The following is a 15,057-nucleotide window of genomic DNA, read 5'->3' on the forward strand; positions in this document are numbered from 1 at the left end:
TTGTGTACATGAGCCCTTTGGAAGACTAGCCTATCTTCCTCTTGGAAAAAAAAATTGTTTCCATTATCATACCTATCTTTTTTCTTCACATCCTTATGGCATCTATTTAGAAATGGACAGTTCAAATCCAAAAAAAGTTTGTAAATGTATCCGTAAAAATCGGATGCTGTACAGAAAATCCAAGTGGATTTTTAGCCAATCAGGGACATTTAGCATTCCCTCTACTCCACTTTTCTGGACTCAAAGTTAAAAGAATCAACATTTGCCCTTTCGCAAAGGTCTTTAAAAAAATATGAGTGGACTTCGTAGAAGTGCATGCACCCTGATGTACCTGTCATTTTCTAGAGAGTCCAAAAATGTCACATATTACAGGGCAGACACCAAGTTTGGTATATCGTACTTCAGCAGATTTTTGGTTCAAGACTGGCGTAAGAAATGCCAATTCTGATAATACTCCCCCATCTATGAGTCAAGGATATTAATGAAAAGAGCTCTCCCCCTAAAGGACACAAATGTGATCACAATTACAGTGCGATTATGAGACAGTCTTGTAAGGACGTGCAATTTTCCGTACATCCCAAGATCAGGACACATTTTGCCTTCCATTTTCATAAGCACTATACTGTCGAATTCTTACATAATGAAAACTTAGATGGGACAGTCGTAAGTGGTTCATGCTGTTTGATAACTTTGGCACATTTTTATAGACTGTCTAGTCTTCGTTTACACCACCTACTAGTTGGGTTTTTGAGCATAGTATTACACGTTAGGCCATGCCCCCTTTTCAAAAAAAAATCACAGCCTTAATGGTGCTGAAAGGGTCTAAAGTCCCTAATAAATATGGTGCAGGTCATGAATGACATTGCAGAGATATTGAAAACTGAGGCATCAATGCACAAATATATGAAAGTTGGATAACTTCCCATTACACAATGAAAGATTAATTAGCTGAACGTGGTCTACCCCTTTAATCACGCAGCACTTATTTTACTCTACATTGTAATATTTGCCGTTTAGCTGGGAAATCCCAATTAGGAGACAAAACAAGCTAACAAAAGTAATGAGTACAAATACAAGACATCAATTACACCTACAGTTGCGACACGGCGGCCATCATTATACATGGGGTTCCAGAAATAAGTTATGGATTAAGTGACAGCTGTACCGTGTATTACAGAAGTTAGCTGGTAAACCAAAGGCAGGACACCATGCTTTAATTATTCCAGTCTGTCAAATATACAGAGGATAATCTCTTCTCTGAACGGGAAGATCTCAGACAGCAGATGTCAAAGATTTCTACATTAGCCATAAAAGCTGAATCAATCATTTCCCGAAGCTGCAGAATTGTCAAGTGCAAGCAATTATAGGCAATAAACTCTGGTAAATTATGTAGATTGCAGATATTCAAAAAGCTTTCATACACAAGACAATAATTTCATCTTATATTTGTAGAAAACCTAAAAAGATTCAACAAGGGGGAAAAAAAACACCATACTGAAAGTACACACTGTTCTAGTAGGAAGAAAATTGTTGTTTGCAAGCCCCATTGAGACAGTCACAGAAAATTCTGCAACAAGTCTGTCAAGTGTGAATTCTCCTTAAGGGTACGTTACCACATTCTCAATACAAGCAGATTCGAAAAAATCTGCTGCTATGTATTACTTCACTAAATCTCATTTATACACGGCACAGCATAAATTAACAGGCACTATAGTTTCTAAATACGCAGCATGGTAATGTGTGCTGCAGATTAGTCAGATATGCACCTTGTAATGAAAATATGCAACAATATTTCACAACAAATTCCACAACTGTATATATGTATACACACAATCATGTCAGCCTCACCATTCCAGCAGGGCAATCACTTCCTGGCTATTCTTGTGCCAACATTGACTGAAGGTCACATGGGGTTAATGGGACAAGACCGCTGCAACCAATCACTGGCCTTAGTGGTATATGGCACTAGACTGCAGCAGTCATGTGGCGTATACTGAACATCACCACAGAAGCCAAATTAGACATGAGCTATTGGGGAATCTACAAAGGAATGGGGGTAGGTGGGGGGTACAAATTTTCTTGTTTTAGATTCCTCGGCATTCTTACTTTAATTATATTTAGAAGCATAATACAAGTTGTAGACACAGATCCATAGAAATTTACTGCATCTCCACATGAAGAGTAAGGATAAGAACAGTTTTTTTCCCAAACTGCATCCATTAAAGGTAATCTGTCAGCAGATTTTTGCTATTTAATCTGAAGAAAGCACGAGGCAGGGGTTAAAATACAGATTTCAGCGATGCCTCTGGTTTTGTTTGCTTACAATGATTGTTTTAGCACCCATAGCTAGCTCTGGTCAGACACTCCCTCCTCCTGTGATAAGCAGCTCACTGTCTATGGACATTGTATATACAGAGACTGGTGTGGGCGGGGTTAGCTTCCTCAGCTCTGCTGAATGCTATATCTAAAAGCTCTGATTGTGTGAGAACTGCTGGACCCAGTAATTCAAGTTCTAGATTGTTGAATTCAGCTTTTCTTTGCCTACATCACGCAGCTCTCAGGTGAGGTATGAAAAACCTGCTGACAGATTCCCTTTAAGCTTCTTATCACAGCGTTATTTCCCACTAGAAAGCATTGCTTTTAGGAGAGAACACTTCATAGTCTCTTCCTTAGAATAGCTCTGCCTCACCCAAGTAGGACTGATCTAACAGGACTAATCCTATGTACTAGCAAAGCCACTTCAGGGACAACTGTCCTTGTGGGGTGTACTCATGGATCTTTTGGCTGATGTCTTTAAATCAAATATACGGGATAGGGATTACAAATTGAGAAGAAAACACAGAACATTTCATTTGAGAAATGGTCAGATACCTAGATGGACATTGCGTATTTCATAAGAGAACACGCACACACATAAACAAAAAAAAAAGTTAACTATATACTATAAACTTAGGGAACCCAGAAATACCAGGACAGATTAAATCAAATTAGACATCAGTGATTGGTGCAATTTGGTAAGCATTGCTACTTTACAATAATCTGTACTACAAATAGCTGACAAGATAAGCTCTGAAATCGCCTCAGTACGTACAGTAATCCCACACCGCATAGACTTGCTAGAATGTTCTGATCACTTTCATCTAAGCTGCTCCAATCCTGTACATTGATAGAATCTGTACAGCGCAGCCACCGCACTAATATTATACAATTATGCTATGGATCCCATTGTAAACGGTAAAGCAGAACAGCAGCCTGAATAAAGCCATGACCCTACACCTGCAGGCACTTGTAACTCATTCTACGGAACACACAGGGGTAACTGTACAGGCTCCAGCACCCGACCCTACCATGCACAGGATGTCTGGGGAAGGGCCACTAATACTGAACACAACTGTCTATACATGTCAAGTACTGCTAGTATACAACCCTTTTATTAACTGGCCACTGTAGTAACCTATGGGATATTACACTATGGTAAACAGGGCTTGAAAGGTGATGAATATTGCTCCAATGTATCAAAAATAGCAAATGAAGTTTTATAAATACATCCCCTATTGTTTGGTGCCCACAGCTGATACTATGGTGACAGTACAAACACTGCATGCAGTCAGAACTGGAAGTTACTCCTTTGCATTTTTCATTATTATATAGTCTGTAGGTTATCAAGAAAAGGGGACATGTAAGATTAGACTGCGTAAGTTATAAGAATCATTCACTAGCGGAAGATCTCATCCAATGATAGAGGACATCAGTCAAAAGCCATTAGAAATGTAACCACTTTGGAACCGGCCTATTTTGGGACTTTAAAAAATGCAGCTTTATTTTTCCATTACCTCGTTACCAGATCCATCGCTATTAGTGTTGAGCGAGTATGTTCGGTTAACCCTTTCGCCGAGTATACTCGGCCGAGCACCGAGTATTTATAGAATGCTCGGGCTTTAGGTTTTCGTCACTCCGTGAACATGATTTGCAACTGTTTGACAGATTTAATACATGTGAGGAATGCTGGAAAAACAAGCATTCCTCACATGTATTAAATCTGTCAAACAGTTGCAAATCATGTTCATACATACTCGCTCAACACTAATCGCTATTTGTCAATCACAGTAGCTGTATAAAGGGCTTGTTCATTGCAGGACAAGTTGCAATTTGGAATGGCATAATTTTAGTAAAGATTAATTGACAAGTTATTACACTTGGGTGAAGGGGGGGGGCGGTAAGCAAAAAACTGCGCTTTTTGAGTTTTAACTTTATGTAAAATGAACATTCCACCAATTCTGTAGAGCAGTACATTTACAAAGCAGTGAATTGCAGACTATCTAAAGTGTGGTTGGTCTTAAAGGAGTGGGCTGACATCCAAAAAAAAAATATATTTTTTTTTAATATCTATTTTTTATTCTACAATACCCTGCACCTTCTGCCTATCCAACTAATCCCTAGATGTGTTTTGTTACTTCACTTCCTGTGACTTATTGTTTGAGAGGAGACTCAATTTGCATACTTCTGCCACTTTCTGACCAAACTGTGCCCGGCCTCCCTCAATAGACTTGCACTGAACAAGACAACGCCCATCTAGTCAGCACATGATCGCATGTATACAAATCACATACTTCTGGTCACACGCCCGCCGCTCCCGGCACCAGATAACCCTCAGAACCACAGCAGACCTGCAGCCCAAGGTTGGATAACTCCTTTAACCCTGTAGAGAGGCTACAAGAAAACTAAACTTCAGGAATGACAAACACCAGAAACTGGAACAAGGTCTTTAAAAATTAAACAAAGAAAATGGGACACTTTTATACACATCCTGAATAGATCCTGCGCACAATATACAGAGCTCAGCATAAAGGAGTACCTCTTTGAAAAGTAAGGATTTTATACAATATCCACAGAACACAATTTTTTCCAAAATTTGGACAAGACTGAGTTTAATAAAAATATTTTTTAACTCATAACATGAAAGGTATATTACATAATAGAACTTTAATTCCAAAATCTTCTGTTTTACTCACCATGTATCAAAAATTACTACATCTAGTATTCTGTATGACCTTCACATCAAGATTTTTAAATGACAGCACCAAGTCTTCTAGACATGCAATGAACAAGTTGGTGACAAACTGCAACATCTTTTTTCCATTCTTCAAGAATGACCTCTTTTAGAGCCTGGATGCTGGATGGAGAGTGATGCCAACTTGCCTCTTCAGAATTCCCCATAGGTGTTCAATTGGGCTCAGATCAGGAGACACAATTGGCCACTGAATCACTTTCACATGTGGGTCTTCAGAAATGCAACAGTGGCTTTAGATGTGTTTTGGATCTTTGTCATGTTGGAAAAGTGCACGTCTACCAAGGAAGGGCATGTAGTGATGGTAGAATCTTCTCTTTCAATATAAAGTAGTACATCATTGAGGTTATCATGGATTCACAGAAGTGTAGCTTTTCTACACCAGCAGCACTCATGCAGCCCCACATTAGGACTCTACCACCACCATGTTTAGCTGTAGGCACCATGCATTTTCTTTTTACTCACCTTTGCAAAGCCATACAGTTCTGAAGCCATCACTCCAGAGTATAGGAGTCACAGTAGTGTCCATATTTTTCAGCAAGGGCCCAGGCAAATTGTCAGTGGGCTCTTTTTGAACATGGGCTTTAGAAGAGGCTTCTTAAATGGACAACATCCATGCATTCTTCTACAGTGCACGCTGTATTGTGTCACGGGAAATACTCGTGCTGTTTTGGCTTTCTACTTCATTAGTTAACTGCAGTAAACCTGCATGTCTATTTTCTTCATCCCTTATCAGAAAAGGCTGCTATTTAGGCGTTAACTTCCCTGATCAGCAGGGCTGTGGAGTTGGAGTAGTGGAGTTGGTATAAAATGGACCGACTGCAACTCCTAAAATTGTATAATAAATTGGGTACACTAGTTCAATGCAGTTTGTGGGGAATATTTTTCTCTTAAGAATTTGGGAAAGTTATGAGACTTTTAGCGGAGATGAATCTGTGCTACAGTAAATTTATCACTTAAATATGAGCCATGTATAAGGGAGTCGGTGCCATGGAAATTAAGGAGTCGGAGGTTTGGCTTACCGACTCCACAGCCCTAGGATCAGCTTGGATGTCTGTGAGATGGTTGCAGTTCCAATTTTTACAATTTTTGTATCCCTTTTGCTACGGTATTCTGACTGATAAGTAAAGCTTTGCTGAGCATCTTGTAGCCTTCACCTATTTGTGCAAAGAAACTATTTTCCTTCTCAGATCTTGCGACATTTGTCGGCCATATGGTGCCATTGCTGCCAGCATGAAATGGAAAGGGGTTTTATTTGGTAAGTAACACCCTTTTATAGTCTGCTGTTTGCTGGACACCCAAATTTAACCACAGGTAAGTCTAATTATTCTTTAATTAGAACTCTGTAGTCTAAACTTTAGCTTTGCTTTTAAAGAATTTTATTTTGTAACATGGTCTTGAATTAATTTGTTAGGAAAAGTACATTTTTTGGGAGTGCAAAATAACAAATCCTGTTTGCATTCAATGTAGTATGGTATTGCCATAGAAAAGGTTGATTCTGAAAGGAACTAAAAGGTTTTCTGCCAAATCTGTTGGGTGTGTGTGTGTATATTTTTTTTAATTACACACACATACCAGCACACTTAAACATCAGTTTTAGGCATTATGCAGATGTCCATGAACCACAAATGTGTCTTTCACAAATAGACAGTGTTCTATGGAATTATTAACATTTACGTGTTTCTTTCCAGAACACATGTCTAATTCAAAAAAAAAAACTGACAGCACACATTGTAATCTGAAGGCAACTTGTGTGCAGTCCATTTTTACCAATGTTATTGGTAGAAGCTTTGCAGTCCATTTTAAAGTTGTATTAATATGTTTAAATGCAATTTAAAAAAAATAAAATACTCAACATTTCAATTCCTCTTCTGGCAAATATGCCATCTATTGTCAAATTTCCTCCATTAATTTAAATGAGATGAAGAAAATCCACAGATAAAAAACACGTGTTCATCAAAGGAAATATGCAACTAGAACTCTAGTGCCACCTATTAGAAGTAGCAATTAGTGTTGAGCGAGCATGTTCTGTTAACCCTTTCGCCGAGTATGCTCGGGCAAGCACCGAGTATTTATAGCTGCTCGGTGATATGTTTAAATCGCTCCCATGTGCATGATTTGCGACTGTTTGACAGCTTTAATACATGTGAGGAATGTCTGCTTCTTACACATTCCTCACATTGGTTTGACAGCTTTAATATATGTGAGGAATGTGTAAGAAGCAGACATTCCTCACATGTATTAAAGCTGTCAAACAGTCGCAAATCATGCACACGGGAGCGATTTAAACATATCCAAAAAAAAAAAAAAATGAATAAAAATGGTAAAAAATAAACATATACTCATCTTCCGATGGCCCCCGGTCTCCTTACCCGATGCGTCCGGTCTTCCCGGTGTCTCGCTGTTGTGTGAAAGGACCTTCCATGACATCATTTAGTCATGTGACAGGTCACGCGACCGACGATGTCAGCGTCACATGACTAAATGACGTTATGGCGGGTCCTTTTAGACCATCGCGAGCTGTCGGGGAGCCAGGATGCATCAATATGGAGACCGGGGTCCATCAGAAGTTGAGTATAATGTATATTTTTTATTTTAATTCTTTTTTTTTTTTTTTTACAGGTACTATGGTACCTGGGTCTGGAGGAGAGTCTCCTCTTCTCCAGACCCGGGTACCATCCGCACATTGAATTGCTTAATATCCGCATGTGTACATGTAGTCATGCGGATATTAAGCGATTCAATGCAAGTCAATGGCGGCGAAAACGCCGTGATTACGCAAAATAATTGGCAGTGCTGCGGATTTTTCCACAATGATAATCCGCAGAGGAAATTTCCGCAGCATGTGCACAGCACATGCGGATTATCATTGGGGAACATGGCATGCCTTCTACCAAGCGGAATTGCTGCGGCGGAAATGCTTAAAAAAACACATAGTGGGCACACAGCCTAAAACCACTTTACTGGACGTAGGTTCATGCTTTTCAGCATTTTTTTCTCCGCTTCTGTATTAGAAAAACAGATGGGAAAATATAAAAAAAAAAAAAAAAAAGTGCATGTCACTTTCAAGCAGAAGGCTCAAAATCATTTCAGGGAAAAAAAAAATAAACTCTTGCAAAACTCATTAAGAAATAAATAATATTCTGGAGCAGGGAATTGAGTGCCTCTTTCTACAAATTGGTGGGGGTCTCAGCAGTTTACCCAGAGTCAGACTTATAAACTGCTCTAGGAGTATTAAGTACAGCAGACGTCTGTCTGGAGAGAAGCACAATACATATATTTGTATTGTACACCTCGCACCAGACAGACTTCTGCTGTATTTATTACTCTTAGAACAGTTTATAAGTCAGATCCTTTGGGCACGACTGCCAAGATTCCTACCAGAAGTCAGTCTGGGCAGAAGCACACAATATAAAAACAGAACTTGTAATTTACCAAATACTTTGCAGAATGTCATGGATCAACAAAAAAATAACAGCAGCTGATGTGAAACTATGGATCTCATCCTATGGTGCATCCATCACGCTAAAAGCTCTAACCAGCCATCCACAGAAATGGAGACGGATCAGTATGAGACAACACTACAGGGAATATGGGGCAACTCTTCCTGAGGCAGAGGGTTGCGCACTGAGCTCTACATACTTCCTGAGCCGAGGATCGTTGTCTAGGATAGTGCCTGCAGGGAATTCAGAAAAGCTGCGGATTTAGGGAATCTGAACCATCAATCAACTCAAAGCCTGTTTTACTGCAGGAGAAAAAAAAAAAAAAAGCTACGAAACCATCTTCTCACATTAGTATCTTTATGTATCTCTTAGCAGTCAATCCTCACATCATCTGACAGGTCCTCGATGTGAAAGAAGTGATACATACAGCTATATACACACACGCAATATGTAGTCACATTTCTATATGCCGTAGGTCTAAGAATATAGTCTAATTTGTCTCTAACAAAAATGACATTGTAGAACAAAAAAAACTTTTTGGACACCTCGAATCGATAATGTGTCCAAACCCAATCTTCACAAGAACCTCACAACTGCAGTAGCCAATCACTTGTGCAAAACTGGCATTTTTTTTTTTTTTACCATTGACTTGAATAAAAAACAATATAGTCGCTAGGCATTACTATTAACGCGGAGTGTGTGCTGCAGGAAACACTACCCCCTGCGCACACAATAGGCATCCCAAAGACAAGCTGGAAGTGACAGCCACTGAAGCTCGCTGATCACTGGCGATCATAAGACGAGGACGCTACACAGCTAAAAAAGGATTCTGCAAAAACAAGCGAATTAGGGTAAGAGCGACCCAGCACTGCCATCTACTGCACTGGTGCTTCCCAGTAAGGTTTACTCACTGCAGCGGCACAAGGTAGAACATGGCACACTATTAACAGTCTAGATAAGCAAGTCTGAGCGCTTACTGCAAAAACGCTTCATCAATGGAAGTGCAAGAAAGCAGATATTGTAACATTACTAGATTGTGTGCCAGAGTACAACGAATATCTACATCTTTGTATCACTGGGGAGGTACAGGAGAACAATGCTGATATACAGAGTATCCCTAAGGCTAGGGTTACACAGGCTTTTGGGGAGATTTTCTGCACCCATTGAGTAAAATAGGTTACTTTTTTTTTTTTTTAAAACAAAAATACGAAGAGCAAAAAACCTCAGCAAACACTCATTATGGGAACATAGCCTAACAGCTCTTCATGGCAGCCAGAGATATAGACTCCTACAGGTATGTGCAGCGCTGATCACCACCATTAATCCTAGTGCTCAGCTCACTCACAGGAGACACAAGGCGCCACAATCAGCTCAGCAGCAGTAAATATGGCTCCTAGTGTAATTGTTACTCAGGTATTGATCACTGTCTGCGCTGTACTGCTGTAGTTACAGTACTGCAGAATAATCGACACAGCCAGTACGGTTTTTACATGGTGAAAGAAGATCTCTTGGTCACAGACAGTGGAAGTAGCGAGTGAGACATGGCACAGTAATCCTATCACCACATCGCCCGTGCCAGGACACTGGAGACCATGAAAAGCCCTGGGGTCAGACACACAGGAAGACTGATGATCAGCACACAACATGGCCATTCACTGGCACTAAACCCACACACCTCAGAGCACATGGGGCCAACTAATGCTGGAAGTATGCAGAAAGTGACAACCACCAGTGGTGGGCACACTACTCCAGACGGCAAGGATCTTATAGATGTTGTAGTGAATGCATTATCAGCACGTACAGATAATCCTCTGCCAACCATTCTTAGGGCATTTCCACATGTTCAGATTTAAAGAATCAGTGCAAAAGTTTAACTGAATATATGAGAATATCTGCAAGTGGATTTGCCCCCAGTACTTATAGGGGTACTGAGATTGGGTGTTTGGATTGCCTGCCCCATTGAAGACAGGGACAGATGTGACGGATGACAAGGTCTGCATAGAAAAAAGGCTATGTGGGTGCTCAAATAGGGTTCCATTCCGATCCATAATATATGTAGAAACTTGGTACTCTAAGTGGATGCAAAGAAGAAAATAAGTTTTATTGATACAGGGTCTGTACATCCCTGTGCTCCTGTACATGAGATACATATTGCAATGTGAAGATTGCACCTAAATACTGAACTTGGTAACTTGGCCTTAAACAGTCATGATGTTATTTACAGAGTACTGGCATCAGATTTTTGCTGTTTGGCCACACAGGTGGCAGTAGCTAAGCCAATGAACGTCACTGGCGAACTCAGGGGGCTAAGTCACCTGAACATGCAAGTTTTGGCTGACCATCTGTGTATGGGGCTTCTGTTGCCCTACAGAACCGACCAGAAGGGAGAGGTGTCGGGAATGTTGAATTCTCACACAGAACCCTCTGGTTCTTAGGGGACATAAGACACCTCCAGAGATCACCCCCTTCTCACTATTGAGTACAACTGCACTTTTAGCCAAACCTGGGAGAGAGAAATGTCAGATTAAGAAATATTTTACTGACCCCTATTAAAATGTATATAGAAAATAAATGTAAGATATCACAATCCTAAAACAAGAACTAACTGTTACAGAGCCAAGGAGCAGCAAGCAAATGGGGGGAGGGGTAGAGGTGTAACAATAGCCACTATGGAGGAAGAAACAGATTATCTAGTAGGGAATAGCTGCTCTAATGAGTGGGATCCGGTACCTGGTCTCACCCATGTTACCATAACCAACACATTTCACCAAAATTGGTTATGCAGTGTCATCAGGAAGGCCGGCATGTTCACTGGTAAGAGACTGGCAGGAGTCAATGTCTGTGCATGACAAACAGCTGGCAAGATATTAGGAACTGTGTAAATGGGGATTAAGTACAGAAACACTAGAGCTTTATACTGAGGAGGAAGCAATCCCCCCCCCCCCGCATTCATTTCTGGCCATAACATGAAGTACAGTTCTTGTCAGACTAGACACACAAGCTTCTGTTCACACTGGTATCATGGCAGATAGGACCAATCCGCTATCATCTGGTTTATTCAGTACAATGGGTTGTCAGTTTCTTTTTCTTACAGGACAGAATAGTGCAATAGGATATATTATTCTGGCTGTCACATAGAAACCTGATGGAAGAGAACGCTAGTGTGATCGGTGCTCACGAGGCCGCTAGATGCCAACAATAGTTCAGTGCCAGGAACTAATCCACATAGTGAGGCTGCCCGCAGACACCAGCAGCTGTCATGTGAATCAGCCACTGATTGACAGCTCCATACACAGATGATCAGTTAGTGGCAGGACCCGCTGACATTAACCGGCTGGCTTCACACTGCCCACAGACCTAATGCCGCACTACCCATGTATAATGCATCCAGTACCCTCTGCCAGCGACATTCACGGCTGATACCTCTCTAGTCACCCAAGATCATCACCATAGCTGGGGCCGGCCAGCATGAATAATACAACCGTTATACAGGACTCCGTGCTGGGACTTCTGGTTCCACAGCCAGAATGCTACAGGTCATGTGCTGGGAAACCAAATGGCATATCAACACCAGGAAGCCACATTGTGAGCAGCCTGACAGCACCTTATATTACATGCTGGGACATGTAGTACCCCACAGCTGACTACACAATAAGCACGCTGGTCATGTAATTTTTCAAAAGATAAAACGTATTGGGGCTGTCAGATTTAAAGTATCTGACACATCAATACTGAGACTTGTAGTCCTACAGTATCTGAGTAGATTGGATGCAGTGTCGGGACGTGTAGTTCCTCTGCACCGGCTGGACTATTCGTTCTATGATAAACGCATATACTGGGGCTGCACGTTTCACTAGCAGACAGAATACTATGGAATGTAGTCGTATGGATTGGAGGCATGCTGGGACCTGCACATGCTGGAACTTGTAGTTCTGAGACCAGCTGGGAGTTTTACTAAAACAGTAAGCAGAATACGGTGTGACAGGGGTGCAAGCAAGGACCCGTGGGCACACACTAGGGCCAGGAGATTAAGCCCATTAAGGGGCACATATGCTGGGGCTTGTAGTCATATGTTCGGGTTACATGCGGAGCCTTGCAGTTCATTCATTTGGGCATAGAATGATGCTAGAAGTTTTTTTTTGTTTGTTTGTTTTTTTTTATATAGCCAAGTTGACAGGTCACATGTTGGGACCTGTAGTTCTGCCACTGAAGCATATACTGGAGGTAAAAGTTATACCGTAAGCAGCCATGATGAGCACGCTGGGGCTTTTGGTGCACCCAGAGACAACATATACTGGGGGCTTGTGGTACACAGAAATAACATGCTGGGGGCTTATAGTACACTCAAATAATGCACGCTGGGGTTTATAGTAAGAGACAGTGCACGCTAGGGCTTGTGGTGCACCCATAAATAAAGCACTCTGGGGCTTGTAGTGCACCTAGCCATGGTGCACATGCTGAGGCTTGCAGTACACCTAGCCATGGTGCACATGCTGAGGCTTGCAGTACACCTAGCCATGGTGCACATGCTGAGGCTTGCAGTACACCTAGCCATGGTGCACATGCTGAGGCTTGCAGTACACCTAGCCATGGTGCACATGCTGAGGCTTGCAGTACACCTAGCCATGGTGCACATGCTGAGGCTTGCAGTACACCTAGCCATGGTGCACATGCTGAGGCTTGCAGTACACCTAGCCATGGTGCACATGCTGAGGCTTGCAGTACACCTAGCCATGGTGCACATGCTGAGGCTTGCAGTACACCTAGCCATGGTGCACATGCTGAGGCTTGCAGTACACCTAGCCATGGTGCACATGCTGAGGCTTGCAGTGCACCTAGCCATGGTGCACATGCTGAGGCTTGCAGTGCACCTAGCCATGGTGCACATGCTGAGGCTTGCAGTGCACCTAGCCATGGTGCACATGCTGAGGCTTGTAGTGCACCTAGCCATGGTGCACATGCTGAGGCTTGTAGTGCACCTAGCCATGGTGCACATGCTGAGGCTTGCAGTGCACCTAGCCATGGTGCACATGCTGAGGCTTGCAGTGCACCTAGCCATGGTGCACATGCTGAGGCTTGCAGTGCACCTAGCCATGGTGCACATGCTGAGGCTTGTAGTGCACCTAGCCATGGTGCACATGCTGAGGCTTGCAGTACCTCGCCGGGACTGAAGTTTTGCCCTGCAGGCTGGGGCGATGATGGGGCAGGACCCGGCGGCTCTTACCTGCAGCACCAGCGGCTCGGGGTTGAAGGCCAGGGTGAGCAGCAGCTGCATGCGCTCGGTGTCCTTGAGGTTCTTGAGCAGGAAGCTGCCGGAGTCCTTGGTCTCGGCGTAGCGGCGGACCAGCCTGTCCAGCAGCCGCTGCGAGGGGCAGTGCACCAGGTCCGACCAGCCCTCCACTACGTCCGGGGTGAGCAGCCGCACGTCCCCGTTGAGCCGGGCGAAGTCGGTCTTGTACATGGCCTGGATGAGGTCGCAGCGGGGCCGCCCGGTCGCCCGCTTGCAGACCTTCTGGTCGAGCTCGGCCAGCTCTTGGTTGGAGCCCAGGCGCTTGAGCACGACGCGGCGGCTGCCCTCCCGGGGCTCCCCGTACTGCGCGAAGTGCACGTTCTTGACGTTGAAGAAGTCGAGCAGGCGCACCCTGCCCCAGCCCTCGAAGCTCAGCTGCCCGTTCATGAACTTGCGGCACCAGCTGGTCCCGAAGCACGCCGGGCACTTGTTCAGGCTCAGGAAGCGGCGCTCGGTCAGCTCGTTGCGCTGGAAGGAGGCGAGCAGCGAGTGCGTGTTGAGCAGCATGACCACCAGCAGGCTGGCCGCGAACAGCAGCTTCACGTAGCGGTACAGGCGGCCGAACTTCAGCGAAACAAGGCGCAACATGGTCCCGCGCGCACTTCAGCCTCCCTCCCGGGGAAGGAGGGGAGCGGCGGCTTCGCCCTCCCGCGGCCGCTGAATGAGCACCGGTGGGGCCAGCTCGTAGCCGAGGCCGCTAGCGTGGATGCTCGGGTCGGTGGAGTCCCCCCTGAAGCCTCGGTCCCCGCGAACAGGCAGCTCTCAACTTACTGACAGAGGCGGCCCGGGAGACCCGGAGCCAACAGACGCGAGCGGGGGGAGTGGCCTAGCCTCGTAACTTAGGGAGGGGGAGACTTTTTTGTTTGATCATGTGACATGGGGGACGGTGAGTGTGTGGAACGACGTGACGTGAGCGCTCTCCGCCGCCATCTTGGGATGGGCAAAGTTTACAATCTGAGCGTAACTTCCTCCTGTTGGAATAGTAAATAAGAAGAGGCGTGCGCGGGACGGGGGGGCGTGCGCGGGGAAGGGAGGCGGGGACAGCGTGGGGCAGGAGGCGGGGACAGTGGTGTACAGGAGGCGGGGACGGCGTGGGGCAGGAGGCGGGGACAGTGGTGTACAGGAGGCGGGGACAGTGGTGTACAGGAGGCGGGGATAGTGGTGTACAGGAGGCGGGGACAGTGGTGTACAGGAGGCGGGGACAGCGTGGGGCTTGCTCGTGCAGCCAATCAAGTTGCAGCGCGGGTGTCCCTACT

At 44.1% G+C, this 15,057-nt stretch overlaps 1 protein-coding gene across 2 annotated transcripts in view; it reads right to left on the bottom strand.

Annotated features, from left to right (window-relative positions):
• The window catches only part of DIPK2A (divergent protein kinase domain 2A), a 33,850-nt gene extending 19,198 nt beyond the window's left edge, over positions 1 to 14,652 (bottom strand). The window contains exon 1 of one of the 2 annotated variants that reach the window (XM_073674664.1): positions 13,736 to 14,652. In XM_073674664.1, the coding sequence (XP_073530765.1) occupies positions 13,736 to 14,389 (654 nt within the window). In that variant the 5' untranslated portion in view covers positions 14,390 to 14,652. The remainder of the gene's footprint in view (positions 1 to 13,735) is intronic. The other variant, XM_073674665.1, reaches the window with a different exon arrangement.
• Positions 14,653 to 15,057: the final 405 nt, after the last annotated feature.

Source organism: Phyllobates terribilis, unplaced genomic scaffold (genome assembly GCF_046119375.1).
Source record: "Phyllobates terribilis strain yellow unplaced genomic scaffold, ASM4611937v1 Scaffold_3__8_contigs__length_932513732, whole genome shotgun sequence".
In the NCBI taxonomy this organism is placed as follows: domain Eukaryota; kingdom Metazoa; phylum Chordata; class Amphibia; order Anura; family Dendrobatidae; genus Phyllobates; species Phyllobates terribilis.